We start from the raw sequence: 14,321 nt of genomic DNA, 5'->3' as shown, positions 1-14,321 counted from the left end.
TAAATGCACAACAATCTTTCAGCATATCCAGGTGATAGTCAAGCATGTGAGATGGTCAAGCATGTGAGATAAGAGATTCTTTATTTGAAAATATAAACTTTTTTTAGGCTGTGAAACTTGAGAAAAGATATACTTGAATGAAAAGTCAGACTATGTCCTATACCCCCACCCAGTGGTGAAAAGTAGAGAATCACATGTTTCCACGTCACCTGAGTCAGGGCGGGGGGGCTCTCGAATCTCACAGAATACCATGATACAATCTCAAAAACATTTTATTATAGTGGTGTGTTAACTACATCCGATTGATTCACGGATATAATTTAAATGTATCAATTGGTCACATAATCTCACATGAAGATGTTTAAAGAATTCTAACGTCTACGAACGAATGTATAACATTTCAAATTGATTATGTAGTTCATTAATTACCCCTCCCTAAATGCAATAATGTAAATTATTAATTATTTACTGGCAATCGCTAAAACAATGTACCAGGCAGCAACCATTTTCGGCTAAAGTTTTATCTAGCAGGCGATACACGCGGAGAGTTGTAGGGTGTGGATGTGGAAGACCCCGAACGGCCAAGATGGCGGCGTCCATGGCAGATGCCGGGGAGTTTGAGAAGTGGCTGGATGATCGACTAGACTCCTTAGAAGTGGACCAGGAGGTGTATGGAGCTTATATTTTAGGAATACTTCAAGAGGAGGAGAGTGACGAAGAGAAGGAGGACGCACTGCTAGGAATTCTATCTGCGTTTTTGGTAAATATAGCGGGCAGACATGCCATGCTTGCTCCGCGCTAAGTTAGTCAATAGCTGGCTAACGTGCTCAATGGTTACAAGTGGGTGTTAACTACGCTAACTAACAACTGAGTGACTACAATCGATCTGTTCCCATATAACTTACTGGTAACAACGTTAGAGACATGTGCCAATCTACCATTAGCCATATTTGGAGATGGGGGGGTTAGGCGAATCAAACCTGAAGTTATCCACACCCTTTCTATTATTAGCCGGCTAGCCCGTTGTTGAGACTTCGGTGGAACTCTCCAGACAAACAGCTGGTTCATGACACACAGCAGGGTGGCCAAGCCTCGAGAACGACGAGGTACCGACCCGTTTGCAGGATTTAGTTGTTTTCACTAATCAGCTGCTCGTCAGGTTCAGTTGAATCAAGTTTGTTAGATCAGGGTTGGAGAAAGCCTACATGCTCAGTAGGCTGCTCCAAAAGTTGGCAACATCTGAGATAGAACATTTATTCTAACTGATGATTCATTGACACCGGGTCCTTCCCATTTGTTCTCAACTGCTGTTTTGCAGGGACTCTTTAATGAAGCTGCCAGTTGAGGACTTGTGAGGTGTCTGTTTCTCAAAATAGACACTAATGTACTCTTTTTCAGTTGTGCAGCGGGGCCTCCCACTCCTCTTTCTATTCTGGTTAGAGCCAGTTTGCGTTGTTCTGTGAAGGGAGTATTACACAGCGTTATACGAGATCTTCAGTTTCTTGGCAATTTCTTGTATGGAATAGCCTTAACTTCTCAGAACAAGAATAGACTGACGAGTTTCAGAAGAAAGTTCTTTGTTTCTGGCCATTTTGAGCCTGTAATCGAACCCACAAATGCTGATGCTCCAGATACTCAACTAGTCTAAAGAAGACCACTTTTATTGCTTATTTAATCAGAACAGTTTTCAGCTGTGCTAACATAATTGCAAAAGGGTTTCTATTTTAAAATGATCAACTTGGATGACCCTGGTGCTTGAGGGGGTACGCAACTGGAAGTTGAATGTTTGAAGGGGTACGGGACTATAAAACGTTTGGGAACCACTGGGCGAGTTGATCTGGACATTTCTGACAAGTTCTAAATAGTTCTCTAATGTATGTAATGACTGACATGATGAGGAAAACAGATTATGCACTACCCAATTTCAAAATTGCACCTTGTACAATCTACTATTGCAACTTTCAAGAGTATGTTGAACGTCAGACTGCCGACCCCTCGCGCCCCCCATAGTTTGGGAACCACCGGGTTAGACCATTTGTTCCAATTCGGCCCGGGAGCCCATTCATTCTAGCCCGGTGGGAGGTTTGAGTAAAAAAAAAAAATCTTTACTTTGGGTTAAACACTCCTGGCCACTCTTGAATGTCTAAAACTAGAAATGATGTATAAATTATAATGGACATTTTCAAATAAATGCTATTTTTTGTATAGGCTGCTATTCTTGAAATAAAATCAGTGGAGGGAATGGCCATGTTGGCTTCCACCGTTCACACAACCGTGATACAGCTGCCCTGTCGGAAGCACTTCAGGTCGGCAGGCTGGTCGATACAACACCTGTACACTGGTCGCCGGCTCATGGACTCGTCGTGCAGCCCAATCAGCAACGTAAAATGGTCTTGAGTGGCAACATCTGCCCAATTAAATGATTCCCTTTCCATACACCCACGCCTTTCAACACACCCACTCGTCCATACTAAAGTTGCCATATTGGGCTGCATCTAACCATACTTGTCTCAAGGTAGTGATGTTCAAATTCACTAACTAAATGCATCTCCGTACTCCATACACTGTCTTCCATGCACAGGAGGATGAGAAACTCGAAGATGTCTGCAAAGAGATCATTAGTCAGTGGGCTGAGAGCTGTGCCCGGTCGGCAACCAAAAACAAGGAGGATGGTATGAACATAAATCAAAAGCTAGAAACTTAAAAGACTGAACATTGTTCTAGCTGTACTTTCAGACGTGAGCTAATAGCCGGGGCAGCCGTTGTATGAATTATGTGTTGAATTCCCTCTCTCTCTCTCTCTGTCTTCAGCTGAGGTACTGGCCATTGCCAATCTGATAGAGAAGCAGGCACAGATTGTGGTGAAACAGAAGGAAGTATCTCAGGAGTCCAGGAAGAGGAAAGAAGCTAAAGAAGCAGTCCTGGCTCAATATGCCAATATCACCGATGATGAGGAATATCCTTGGCTCAATATATTTCAACTATTGTATACCCCTACAGTTATGCTTTGCCCCTTGTTAAACCTATACAGCTCTAAAGGTCTTAAGTGTTTATTTCTGTAATGTATTATGCAATCACTCCCAAAATGTTCATTTTTATGTGACTGCAGTGAGGAGCACTATTTTTCAAGTTTCCTTGACATCAACACTGAAGCTGAAGAGGAGGAGCAGGCTTTCCCCCCCAGTGGTGATAAATGTATCCTGTCTATGCCTCTTATTGCCCCTCCGATAACTCCTATTGAGGAAAAATGTACTTACTGCGATATGTGGTTGTCCCACCTAGCTATCTTAAGATGAATGCACTAACTGTCTCACTCTGGATAAGTGTCTGCTAAATGACTAAAATGGAATGCAAATGTATTGTTCACTGCATTAGGTAACATTTAACCAGTACTATATTTTTAAAAGGCCACTTATGGCACCGTCACAGCTTCTTAACCCAGGTAATAGTACATTTTGGTCTGTATTTGTAAAGCGCCTCGGAATAAGAGTGCTGATCCCAGATTTGTCTTGCCTGTTAAATATAGATTAAATGTATAGGGGAAACCTGATCCGAGATCAGCACTCCTACTATGATACGCTTTATGAATAGGGGCGCTGGTTTTGCTGTGAAACTCCTTTACTGGTCTCCTCAGCCCTGTTTAAGAACACCAACGTGGAGGAGGTTCTAAGCAGGAAGAAGCAGCAGAGGGACCAGGCTAAGGAAGATTCGCATAAGAAGAAAGAGACGGACAAGATGCAGCGCGAGAAGGATAAACTAGCAAGGCAGGACAGGAAGGACAAGGAGAAGAAACGCACACAGAAAGGGGAACGCAAAAGATGAGAAAAACAAATGACACTGTGGGACATTGTCACATGAAATGCTTTGTTACTGGACAAAAAACTGAAATCAACATCTATTTTTACCTATCCCTTATTACCACCCGTACGATTGTAACATGACGTTGTAACAACTTGTCTGGACATTAATTGTTTTAACCAATTACCATTTTAGTTTTCTATAGATTTCAGTCATCAATCATCAAGCTTTATCTAAGGCTGGAAGCGGTCCATCTATCTACAATGTGTTCTTTCTTCTCAACTGTGATTAATAAAGTAAATCAGTGACTCTATGAAAAGCCAACTTTAATAGTCTATCTCTACTTGCTATGATCAACCTGCACAAGCTCTTGCCTATATCTGTCATCCTACCATGTTGAAACTAAAGAGGCCGATGTTTCGGTATCATTGCTGTCCCTGCCTCCTTTTCAATATGCCTCTACTAACGGAGAGACTGCCGGAAAATGAATAGTCATTCAATCGATGTAGCATGCAAGCCTTCACTCTAAAAATGTTTGCCCAGCTTAAGTAATAATTTTCCAAGATAAGTTTTTAGATGGCATTCAAATGTTCTGCAATTACTATAGGGGATATTGTAGTAAAAGGAAGGGGGAAGTGCCCTATGGGATCTTAACTCACTCAGATTGAGGCACTGCTAGTATGTGCCAATGTGTTGCAAATGCTTTTCCTCTTTGGAGACGGATTCACTCAAGGCATTGTCATATTAAATACATTCAGTTTGGCACCCCGGTCTTCATGTACTGTCTATGCACTCTCTTGTATGAGAATCAGAACAATGTGGAGGTTGATACTGTATACCTCGATTATATCATATACAATGTTTGCAGAATGACAATGGGGTTCATTTTTAACATTTTTTGAATAAATAAATGCCGTTTTAAAGAGCTTTATTGTTCTTTGAATTAATAAAACAAACAATTATCGTGAAACATACAATTTCAAACAGGAACATTAAAAATACAGGGGTTTGAACACGTTTGCCACCTGTCTTACGAGTGTGTATTATGTCATTGATAGTATGTGTTCATCAAACTTGAGTATGTTTTTGAAATGAGCTGTAAAGCAGCGTGATTAACATTCAGAGAACTAAATTCAAAATAAGAATAACATAAGAGTTAATTAACATCAATGCATGAGCAGTCCAAATTCCTAACCTACTGAGAGTAGGTAAAAACAATACACTGACTAGAGTATGTTGCATTTCAGGTAAACTGAGGAAGCACAAGGCTTTAAGTTGACGATTGATTGGTATGTTAACATGGAATATGACAGAAAATTGGTTCCCATTGCCATATCTACTCAACTTAGGAGGCAATGATCACTTATCCACAATTATTGATTGTTAAGAAGCATATTCAGAGAACTGAATGTCAAATCACATTCGAATAAATAAGTAAAAAAATCAGGAAAACATTCAAATGAATGCCATGTTTTAATAATTATAAATAGTATCTTTAAATTATATTCAGGCTTTCTAAGATTCCCATTATTTTTTTTAAATCACAAAATATTGTTATTTTTGAAGATAAATTATGCCTCAACACATTTCATATTATGAATACCCCTACCCCAAGAGCAACTGTCAAACAAATTGTATTAACATTTGTGGCCACTAAGGTAAATTAAACTAATTTTCCTTGTAATGATTGCAAGGACTCTAGCTCTCAGGTCGGTGACAATACTGTTGAATGTAATACTGTATATTCTACAGTTATCACCACCACGCAGATAAAAAATATCTGATCAGACTCTGCTCTCTCTCATGTTCCTAATAGAAGCTTGTTAACAGGGATTTACTGGGGCTGAAGGGATTATGGGGATTCTCAATTCAACAGCATAATAGAATTGTACTGCAATTTAAATTAAATGCACCCCCGGTTATCACATTACATTGTTCTGAACAACCTGCTTTAGGAGAAATCTTAAATAAGACTGATAATCTCAGAAAATAATACATTTCCTCTGTTTGCTCAAACTGAGGCTACATGCAAGAATTCCTTCTATTCTGTCGAATGTGATCAAAATTGAATCTGGCCTAATGCTCGTCACTAGAGCAACTCAGCAACATCTATAGCATGAACGTGAGTGTCACGTGAACCATAGGGTGGCTCAGTGGCATCAGAACTGGTTATAAGTGTTCTCCCTGGGCTGGTCTCCTCAGAGGTGCTCTGCTCATCCAGCTTGTCCGTGTTGGACTTGGGTAGGGTCATCTGTAGGGCACACCACAGGGCAGTGCGGGACTTCCTTGTGGTCAAACACAGATCCCTCAGTGCTGTAGCAAGCAGCAGGATATCTAGCAGGAATACAGGCAAAAAAATAAGACAGCTGTTGTGTAAAGTAATTCAGTAAAAATACTTTAAAGTACTACTTAAGTAGTTTTTGGGGGTATCTATACATTACTATTTATATTTTTAACTACTTCTACTTTTACTTCACTACATTCCTAAAAAAAAGTATACTTTTTACTCCATACATTTTCCCTGACACCCAAAAGTACTTGTTACATTTTGAATGCTTAGCAGGACAGGAAAATTGTCTAATTCACACGTATCAAGAGAACATCCCTGGTCATCCCTACTGCCTCTGATCTGGAGGACTCACTAAACACATGCTTTGTTCCTAAATGATGTCTGAGTGTTGGAGCATGCCCCTGGCTATCTATTTAAAAATAAAAAGTGCTGTCTGGTTTGCTAAATATAAGGAATTTGAAAGGATTTATACTTTTACTTTTGATACTCAAGTATATTTAAAACCAAATACTTTTATACTTTTACTCAAGTAGGATTTTACTGGGTGACTTTCACTTTTACTTGAGTCATTTTCTATTAAGGTATCTTTACTTTTACTCATGTATGGCAATTGGCTATTTTTTCAACCACTGGTTTTTAGGCCTCATCATCAGAGCTGACAAATGCTGCTCATCCATAACACGGAAAGGCAGATGTAGAAGATAAGCTCTGTTATTTGCTCTTTCAAGGAAATAAAATATAGAAGTCTCTACAGAATAAAAAATGGCAGCCATATTTCCAGAACAAATCTAAAACAACATTGGAAGACAAGCACAGACAAATGCTTGGGGATTCAGTTGTTCAGAACTAGCTGTGGCTCATTAATGCCTTAGTGTTGAGTTACCTCTGTCCTCTCTGAAATGTGCGCTGGCCTGTCTCTGATGGTTTGAAGTGTTGACAAATTCCTCATTGCGTCTGGCCTGGATAATGTAAATAGCCTCGAGGTGTCTGTCCAGTGCTGAACAGATATTGGCATGGAGGGGGAAGGTACGCAGACACTCCATTTTACCCAGAAGGCTCACCACCTATGATATAAGAGGAAAATCCATTCCATCAATATTTCTTCCAATGTATTTTGAAACACTTGCAGAACTTGATGGGTGTTCATCTAGCCTACAGCAACTGGTATTCATGTATTGGTCTTAATCAACTCTTCTATCAACACTCATGCCAACTTTCATGGAATTAGCCATCGTCTAATCCTAAAATTCCAAAGTGGACATTTAACCTCCTAGAGTCGATGCGTCAATCTAAGTAACATATATATATTTTTTTTAAATCCCCATTAAAACCTGTCATTTTAACCTAGAGATATCTGCATTGGATGAGTGTCTTTCCATCACATCTGCCGATGTAGCACTTCCACATCTGCGTTTGGGCTAGAAACTAATGCTGCCCCAAGTGTCATGGGACTCGTCTGTAGGTAACTGGTACTGTTTTTAAAAAATTGATGGAAATATGAAGGTAGTTTTGTGCCTACCCAAAAAAGGGGTTGAATATGTGAAAAAAATATATGAATATTTTCTGAGCTTTCTTATATCTCCTAGATATAGGACAAACACTTCAAAACCTTGTTTCTTATGATTTATTTTTGACTGTCTTTTTTGCCAATTACAGTGCAATCGGGAAGTATTCCAACCCCTTAACTTTTTCCACATTTTGTTACACCTTATTCTAAAATGGATTAAATTTCCCCCTAATCAATCTACACAATACTCCATAGTGACAAAGCATGAAATGGAATTTTAGAAATGTTTGCAAATTTATAAAAAATAAATTTAAAAAAGTTAAAATATAACAGTTACATAAGTATTCAAACCCTTTACTCAGTCCTTGTTGAAGCACCTTTGGCAGCGATTACAGCCTTGTGTCTTCTTGGATATGACGCTACAAGCTTGGCACACCTGTATTTGGGGAGTTATTCTCTGCAGATCCACTCAAGCTCTGTCAGGTTGGATGGGGAGTGTTGCTGAACAGCTATTTTCAGGTCTCTCCGGAGATGTTTGATCGGGTTCAAGTCTGGGCTCTGGCTGGGCCACTCAAGGACATTCAGAGACTTCTCCCGAAGCCACTCCTGTGTTGTCTTGGCTGTGTGCTTAGGGTCGTTGTCCTGTTGGAATGTGAACCTTCGCCCCAGTCTGAGGTCCTGGGCACTCTGGAGCAAGTTTTCATCAAGGATCTCTCTATTTTGATACCCTTCCCCAGATCTGTGCCTCGACACAAGGGTTTGAATACTTATGTAAATAAGGTATTCAACTTTTTAAATGTTTTAATACATTTGCAAATTTCCAAAAACCTGTTTCCGCTTTGTCATTATGGGGTATTGTGTATAGATTGATAAGGGACATTTTTCCCCAATCAATTTTAATAAGGCTGTGATGTAACAAAATGTGGAAAAAGTCAATGGATCTGAATACTTTCCGAATGACCTGTATGAATGTGTTATTCAATGCGTTTCTATAGTAGTAAAGGCCAAATTCAATACTTTATCAAATCTTTCAAACCATATATTTTCATACATAAAGGGGTCCTAAAATTCTAAATCAAATAGCTAAATGATCCCTCTTAAAACAATTCCATATGTCAGCTTAGAATCCCCCCCCCCCCAGCTTAGACTTATCAGAATTCATATTTCTCACCTTGGCTTGTTCTCGGATCTGGTCCACGATGAGACGGTCCACTCTGGAAGGGTTAGGTGGGATTTTGGGGAGGGCACTGCTGGTCACCACAGAAATCCGCTTTCCAGGATAACTCATGGTAAGGACATCCTCTGTCTAAAGAGACATTCTTACCAAGTATTGTATTGCAGCATAATCAGATAAATAATAAGGATTTCAAGATGATCACAAGAAGCAAAAACATTCCCACTAAATGAACCACTCATTTTTATTGCTCACCTTCTTCCTCTCCTTCTCCAGGACTTTCCACTGCTCATAGCACTCCTCCAGGTGGAAGTGGAGCTGGCTCATGGGTCCTCCCCGGTTCCTTATTATCCTCGGGGAGCAGAGGCCTCCCATCATCCCTGGGTAAGGGTCCTCTCCGCTGGAGCCCATCATGTCATTGAGGTAAGGGTTGAAAGCTGCAAACTCCCCGTCTGGCAGCAGGTCACACAGGTCCATGGGGGGGGTGGAACCGCCGTAGGGGAAGGAGGATCTGGAGTTGAAGCTGGCAGAGTTCAGAGACATGTGGCAGGAGTTCTGTCTGGGGTCATTCACAGCCTGATACATGCAAGGCAGAAAGGCTGGGTTCTTTCCTACGTTGATGGTGCCGTTTCCTCCACCGAATCTCTGAGAGCCATACATGCTGCCGAGTAGTTCGAGGTAAGGGTTCTGCAGGAGCCCCTGCTTTTTGTCCCCGTCTCCTGTCATGTGAGTGCTGGTCTGGGGCCTTGTCTTCCCATCCAAACGCTGAGTGGAGGAACAGCCATCAGCCACCAGTCCAGCCATGTGCATCCTGCTCTTGTCCAGCTGCATCTCAAAGTCACTGTCGCTGGCTCCCCTCCTCAGTCCGCCCATGCCCATCCCGACCTGGTTCTGTCCTTCCCTGCTGCTGTGGAGGCTGGGCCCGCCCCCCTGACTGTAGTCCTGGATGCACGGTGGTGGTCCCCTCTGCATCTGGTGGGAGTGCTGAGGTACAAACTCAGACACAGAGTGGGACAGCATCTTGGACGGCCCAGAGGATAAACAGTTTCCCCTTGGCTGCTGATGCTGCTGCTTGAGTTTGTTCTGCAACTGGTTCTGCTGGCTATAATGGTTAGAGTACTGGTTCAGACTCAGGCCCGTAGAGAGGGCGTTGCTTCCTTTCTGGACAGCCATCTTGTTTTGGTGAGAAATTGTAGGATTAAAAGACGCTGAGAATGATTTTGGTTGTTGGAAATACTCAACGTGTTGTGGACCAAATCCAGATAAGTCTTTGGAATCAAAGTCTCTCTGTAGCGGCTGTTTGCTCTTCATTCCTCCATCAGTCTCCCTCTGCATGGCTCCATACTCCCCTCCCAGTTCCGTCTTAAACTGCATGGCTTGAGTGCTTTGCCCAGGGATCCTGGTGTTGGAGAGTTTCCTCTGTTCGGCCATGATGTTGTCATACTGCATCTGCACACTCTGCCGGTTCTGGGGCTCCCTAACACATGCGTTGTCCTGCTCACCCACCATCAGAGCCTGGATGTTGCTGGCCAGCTTGTTGACCTCTTGCATGGTGTACTGCTTGGTCCTTCTGGGCTTGGCGCTGATCTGGCCTGGGAACTCTCCATAGTAGTGGTCAAAGCACTGGCTGTTTATCTTGCTCTGGGGGCAGAAGGACGGTGCAAAGGCATTCATGCGGTCAGAAAGAGCGTTCCTAGACCCACAGAACCCTCCAACCTTCTCAGCTGTGTTGTACTCGTGATTACACGGCCTAGTGTTTGAACAGTAGGCGTTCCCCACGTTGGGCAGTGGTAGTCCCGGCGGCTTCAGCAGGTCTTGGGTCTGTAGAGAGTATCTAGTGTCCATATCTCCATTGCAGGAAGAGCGGAGCCACTGCTGGTCACTGGTATCAAAGCCGTTGAAACGCTGGTAGAACTCTTCGGAACCTCTGTTCATTGGCTGCCCTTGTGCGTTACTGAAAGACTCAGGGTAAACATGGTTCGGCAGAAAGTTGGACTGCACTTTGGACTCAGACTGGAAGTACTGCTGGCAATCGTCGCTCATTGACTTGGGAGACCAGACAGATTTCAGTTGGGATAATGTCCTAAAGGAGAGTTGAGAAGTTAAAGGTTAAATACAGTTTTTTAAACACAATTGAAAGTCTCAAAGTCATTACTGGCAAACGTTGCGGTTTCCATTTCCAATTCCGATTAATTTGCCTCCCAACACAATGAAATGAGCTCATATCACTGAAGACAAAAAATACCCTCCTAATGAATAACTTACTCTTCAGTATAGTAACTGTCCATTTGATCAGCCTCCTCCAAGATATTTGACACCAGCCCATAGAGATCAGCTTCACTTCCACAGTCATTTCCATCTGGGAGATTCCTTGGAGATTTAAAACATAAGCATTTCAAAATCAAATCAAATCAAATCAAAATATGTGAAAAAGAAGACCATTTACATTTCAAATGGAGTGGGACATACAGTATATGACAAAGTCCAGTGGTTATTAGAAGTTCAACTGAATTTCAAATGGACAGTGTGTTCATGAACACCTTGTGTCTTCAAATCACCTCTACGATTTCAGTACAATTAATTAGAATAAACAAAAATGCAACATGCAACAATTTCAAAGATTTTACTGAGCTACAGTTCATATAAGGAAATCAGTCCATTTAAATAAATTCCTTAGACCCTAATCTATGGATTTCACATGACTGGGAATACAGATATGCATCTGTTGGTCACAGATACTGTACCATAAAAAAAAAGTAGGGTCGTGGATCAGAAAACCAGTCTGTGTCTGGTGTGACCACCATTTGCCTCATGCAGCGCGACACATCTCCTTCACATAGAGTTGATCAGGCTGTTGATTGTGACCTGTGGAATGTTGTCCCATTACTCTTCAATGGCTGTGCGAAGTTTCTGCATATTGGCAGGAACTGGAAGACACTGGCATACACATCGATCCAGAGAATCCCAAACATGCTCAATGGGTGACATGTCTGGTGAGTATGCAGGAAGAACTGGGACATTTTCAACTTCCTGGAATTGTATACAGATCCTTGCAATATGGGCCCGTGCATTACCACGCTGAAACCTGAGGTGATGGCGTCGAATGAATGGCACAAAAAAATAATTTAGTCACGGTATCTCTTTGCATTCAAAATGCCATTGATAAAATACAATTGTGTTTGTTGTCTGTAGCTTATGCCTGCCCATACCATAACCCAGTGTTGTAAAGTCCTGAAGTAAAAATACTTTAAAGTACTACTTAAGTCATTTTTTGGGGTATCTGTACTTTAATGTTAATATTTTTGACTACTTTTACTTCAATACATTTCTAAAGAAAATGTTGTACTTTTAACTCCATACATTTTCCCTGACACCCAAAAGTACTTGTTACATTTTGAATGCTTAGCAGGACATAACATGGTCAAATTCACACACTTATCAAGAGGACATCCCTGGTCATCTCTACTACCTCTGATCTGGCGGACTCACTAAACACAAATACTTTGTTTGTAAATGATGTCAGAGTGTTGGAGTGCGTTCCTGGCTATCTGTAAATAAATTTAAAAAACATGAAAAATTGTGCCTACTGGTTTGCTTAATATAAGTAATTAGAAAAGATTCATACTTCTACTTTTGATACTTAAATACATTTACTTTTGATACTTAAGTATACTTACAACCAAATACTTTTAGACTTTTACTCAAGTAGTATTTTACTTGGTGACTTTCACTTTTACTTGAGTCATTTTCTATTAAGCTATCCTTACTTTTACTAAAGTATGACAATTGGGTACTTTTTCAACCACTGCTATAACCCCACCGCCACCATGGGGCACTCTGTTCACAACATTGACATCAGCAAACCACTCGCCCACACAACGCCATACACGTGGTCTGCGGTTGTGAGGCCAGTTGGAGTTACTGCCAAATTCTCTAAAACGACAGAGTATGGTACAGAAATTAACATGACATTCTCTGGCAACAGCTCGGGTTGACATTCCTGCAGTCAGCACACTAATTGCACGCTCCCTCAAAACATGAGACACCTGTGGCATTGTGTTTCTCCTGGCAAAGGAGAAATGCTCACTAAAAGGGATATAAACACATTTGAGGCTGAAATGTGAGAGACATAAGCTTTTTGTGCATATGGACAATTTCTGGGGTCTTTTATTTCAGCTGATGAAACATGGAACCAACACTTTACATGCTGCGTTTATATTTTTGTTCAGTATAAATTAAGACTTGGTCTTCCTTTTCCCAATACATTCTTCAAACTGTCAATGATAAATACTGGTATGACAAAACACAGTATGGACCAGGTCAGTATACAATTCTGAGAGTTGCATTAGAAATAGTTAGTTTAGTTACCTGCTTTTAACATTGTTCTGGGTGCAATTAATGAGTTGGTATGGATCATCCTGTGCAGACCAGGGTGTGTAGGACATGGGAGGTTCTTCTGACAGTGAGAAATCGGGTAATGGAATGTAAGGCTGCAATAGCTTTTCGGTGTCTGCAGTTCCACAGGACTGCGAGACAATAAAACAGGACATTCATGAACCCTAGTGAAAACATCAGCCAGTCACTGGTGAGAGATGAGAGCTAGCATTCTGATTCTGTTTTGCCTACAATAGACAATTCATACCTAAGACTTACAAAACACTAGCTACTTATTATAAACCATTAATAAACACAACCACTTGAATTATGTATCATCTATAGTGTACATTGTAATGAACTGCTATCTAGAAAAGTAAAACACTTCTTTTGAATGTCTCACCTGATGTTTATTTGAGGAAAGGAATGAGTCTGAACCTGATGATGCACTCTGGAATCGATCAAACGCCATTCTCACTCCTCTTGAACCTGCACTTATTCTATTCTTCACTGCATTATTAAATGAAACATTACAAAGATATTCATACAAACATTCAGCAGAACAATACAGTTTCATTGACTAGCTATCTTGATTATTAGATATACAGGTAGCAGGGTAATAACATATTGTTTTGCACATGGCTAACTCGGCCCAAGTCAAATTGTAATTAAATGTACGTTAACTAGCAACAGTAGCGAATGTTAACTAGCTAAGTTAGTTACAAAGATAGAAAGAAGGATGCTCAGCTGGTGTCTAGCTAGCTAAACCCGAAACACCCAAAACAAACAACTTTTATGAGTTCAATCGACAACCTATTCTGAATGGCACAGTAATAAAAGACAGTTTCACATTTGTCCTAAGTTAGCGTTTGTGTCCCTTGTCTCCCTCAGTCACACAGTTTATGTCGAATTTAACTAAATGTAGCTAGTCAACTGGGCTAGCTAGCTTACCTCCATAAATTCACTTGTAAACAACGTTTCTGTAGGAAATTTCCCCAGGTGAAATGTTCACGATTTAAAAATATAACTTTTCAACAAAAAAAATGAATTAAATCAGGCGGACTTTAAACAATGACAGGGGAAATCACTAGTACACTGCGGCTAGCTACAGAAGTATTGATCTCGAGCTTGCCAGTTGCTCTTCTCGCTTTTGTAAAGTAGCGTCACGAGCAAGACCT

General features: G+C 41.0%; 2 protein-coding genes across 2 annotated transcripts; one reads left to right on the top strand and one right to left on the bottom strand.

The window, feature by feature from the left end:
- The first annotated feature begins 554 nt into the window (after positions 1–554).
- Positions 555–4,724, top strand: LOC135554049 (coiled-coil domain-containing protein 43-like). Its single transcript, XM_064986063.1, has 5 exons — positions 555–760; positions 2,582–2,672; positions 2,812–2,956; positions 3,149–3,195; positions 3,635–4,724. The coding sequence occupies exons 1-5, from the start codon at positions 587–589 to the stop codon at positions 3,820–3,822; spliced, it is 645 nt and encodes a 214-aa protein (XP_064842135.1). The 5' UTR covers positions 555–586; the 3' UTR covers positions 3,823–4,724.
- A 1,163-nt stretch (positions 4,725–5,887) lies between these two features.
- Positions 5,888–13,720, bottom strand: LOC135554867 (meiosis-specific coiled-coil domain-containing protein MEIOC-like). Its single transcript, XM_064987298.1, has 7 exons — positions 13,547–13,720; positions 13,138–13,295; positions 11,035–11,139; positions 9,025–10,852; positions 8,767–8,901; positions 6,972–7,152; positions 5,888–6,132 (listed from the first exon to the last, which is right to left on the bottom strand). The coding sequence occupies exons 1-7, from the start codon at positions 13,718–13,720 to the stop codon at positions 5,888–5,890; spliced, it is 2,826 nt and encodes a 941-aa protein (XP_064843370.1).
- Between the last annotated feature and the right edge of the window lie 601 nt (positions 13,721–14,321).

This window comes from Oncorhynchus masou, chromosome 14, assembly GCF_036934945.1.
Source record: "Oncorhynchus masou masou isolate Uvic2021 chromosome 14, UVic_Omas_1.1, whole genome shotgun sequence".
In the NCBI taxonomy this organism is placed as follows: Eukaryota; Metazoa; Chordata; class Actinopteri; order Salmoniformes; family Salmonidae; genus Oncorhynchus; species Oncorhynchus masou.
The sequence above is the reverse complement of the archived record's forward strand: the minus strand, read 5'-3'. Positions and strand labels throughout refer to the sequence as shown.

Bases quoted from the DNA above. Each gene is read 5' to 3' on its own strand.
- LOC135554049 (XM_064986063.1), top strand. From the start codon at position 587: ATGGCGGCGTCCATGGCAGATGCCGGGGAGTTTGAGAAGTGGCTGGAT. The intron at 2,673-2,811 runs GTATGAACATAA...CTCTGTCTTCAG, and splicing joins AACCAAAAACAAGGAGGATG to CTGAGGTACTGGCCATTGCC. The intron at 2,957-3,148 runs ATATCCTTGGCT...TGACATCAACAC, and splicing joins AATATCACCGATGATGAGGA to TGAAGCTGAAGAGGAGGAGC.
- LOC135554867 (XM_064987298.1), bottom strand. From the start codon at position 13,720: ATGAAACTGTATTGTTCTGCTGAATGTTTGTATGAATATCTTTGTAAT. The intron at 13,296-13,546 runs GTGAGACATTCA...ATTGTCTCGCAG, and splicing joins TTTCCTCAAATAAACATCAG to TCCTGTGGAACTGCAGACAC. The intron at 7,153-8,766 runs GTGAGAAATATG...CTTATATCATAG, and splicing joins AGATCCGAGAACAAGCCAAG to GTGGTGAGCCTTCTGGGTAA.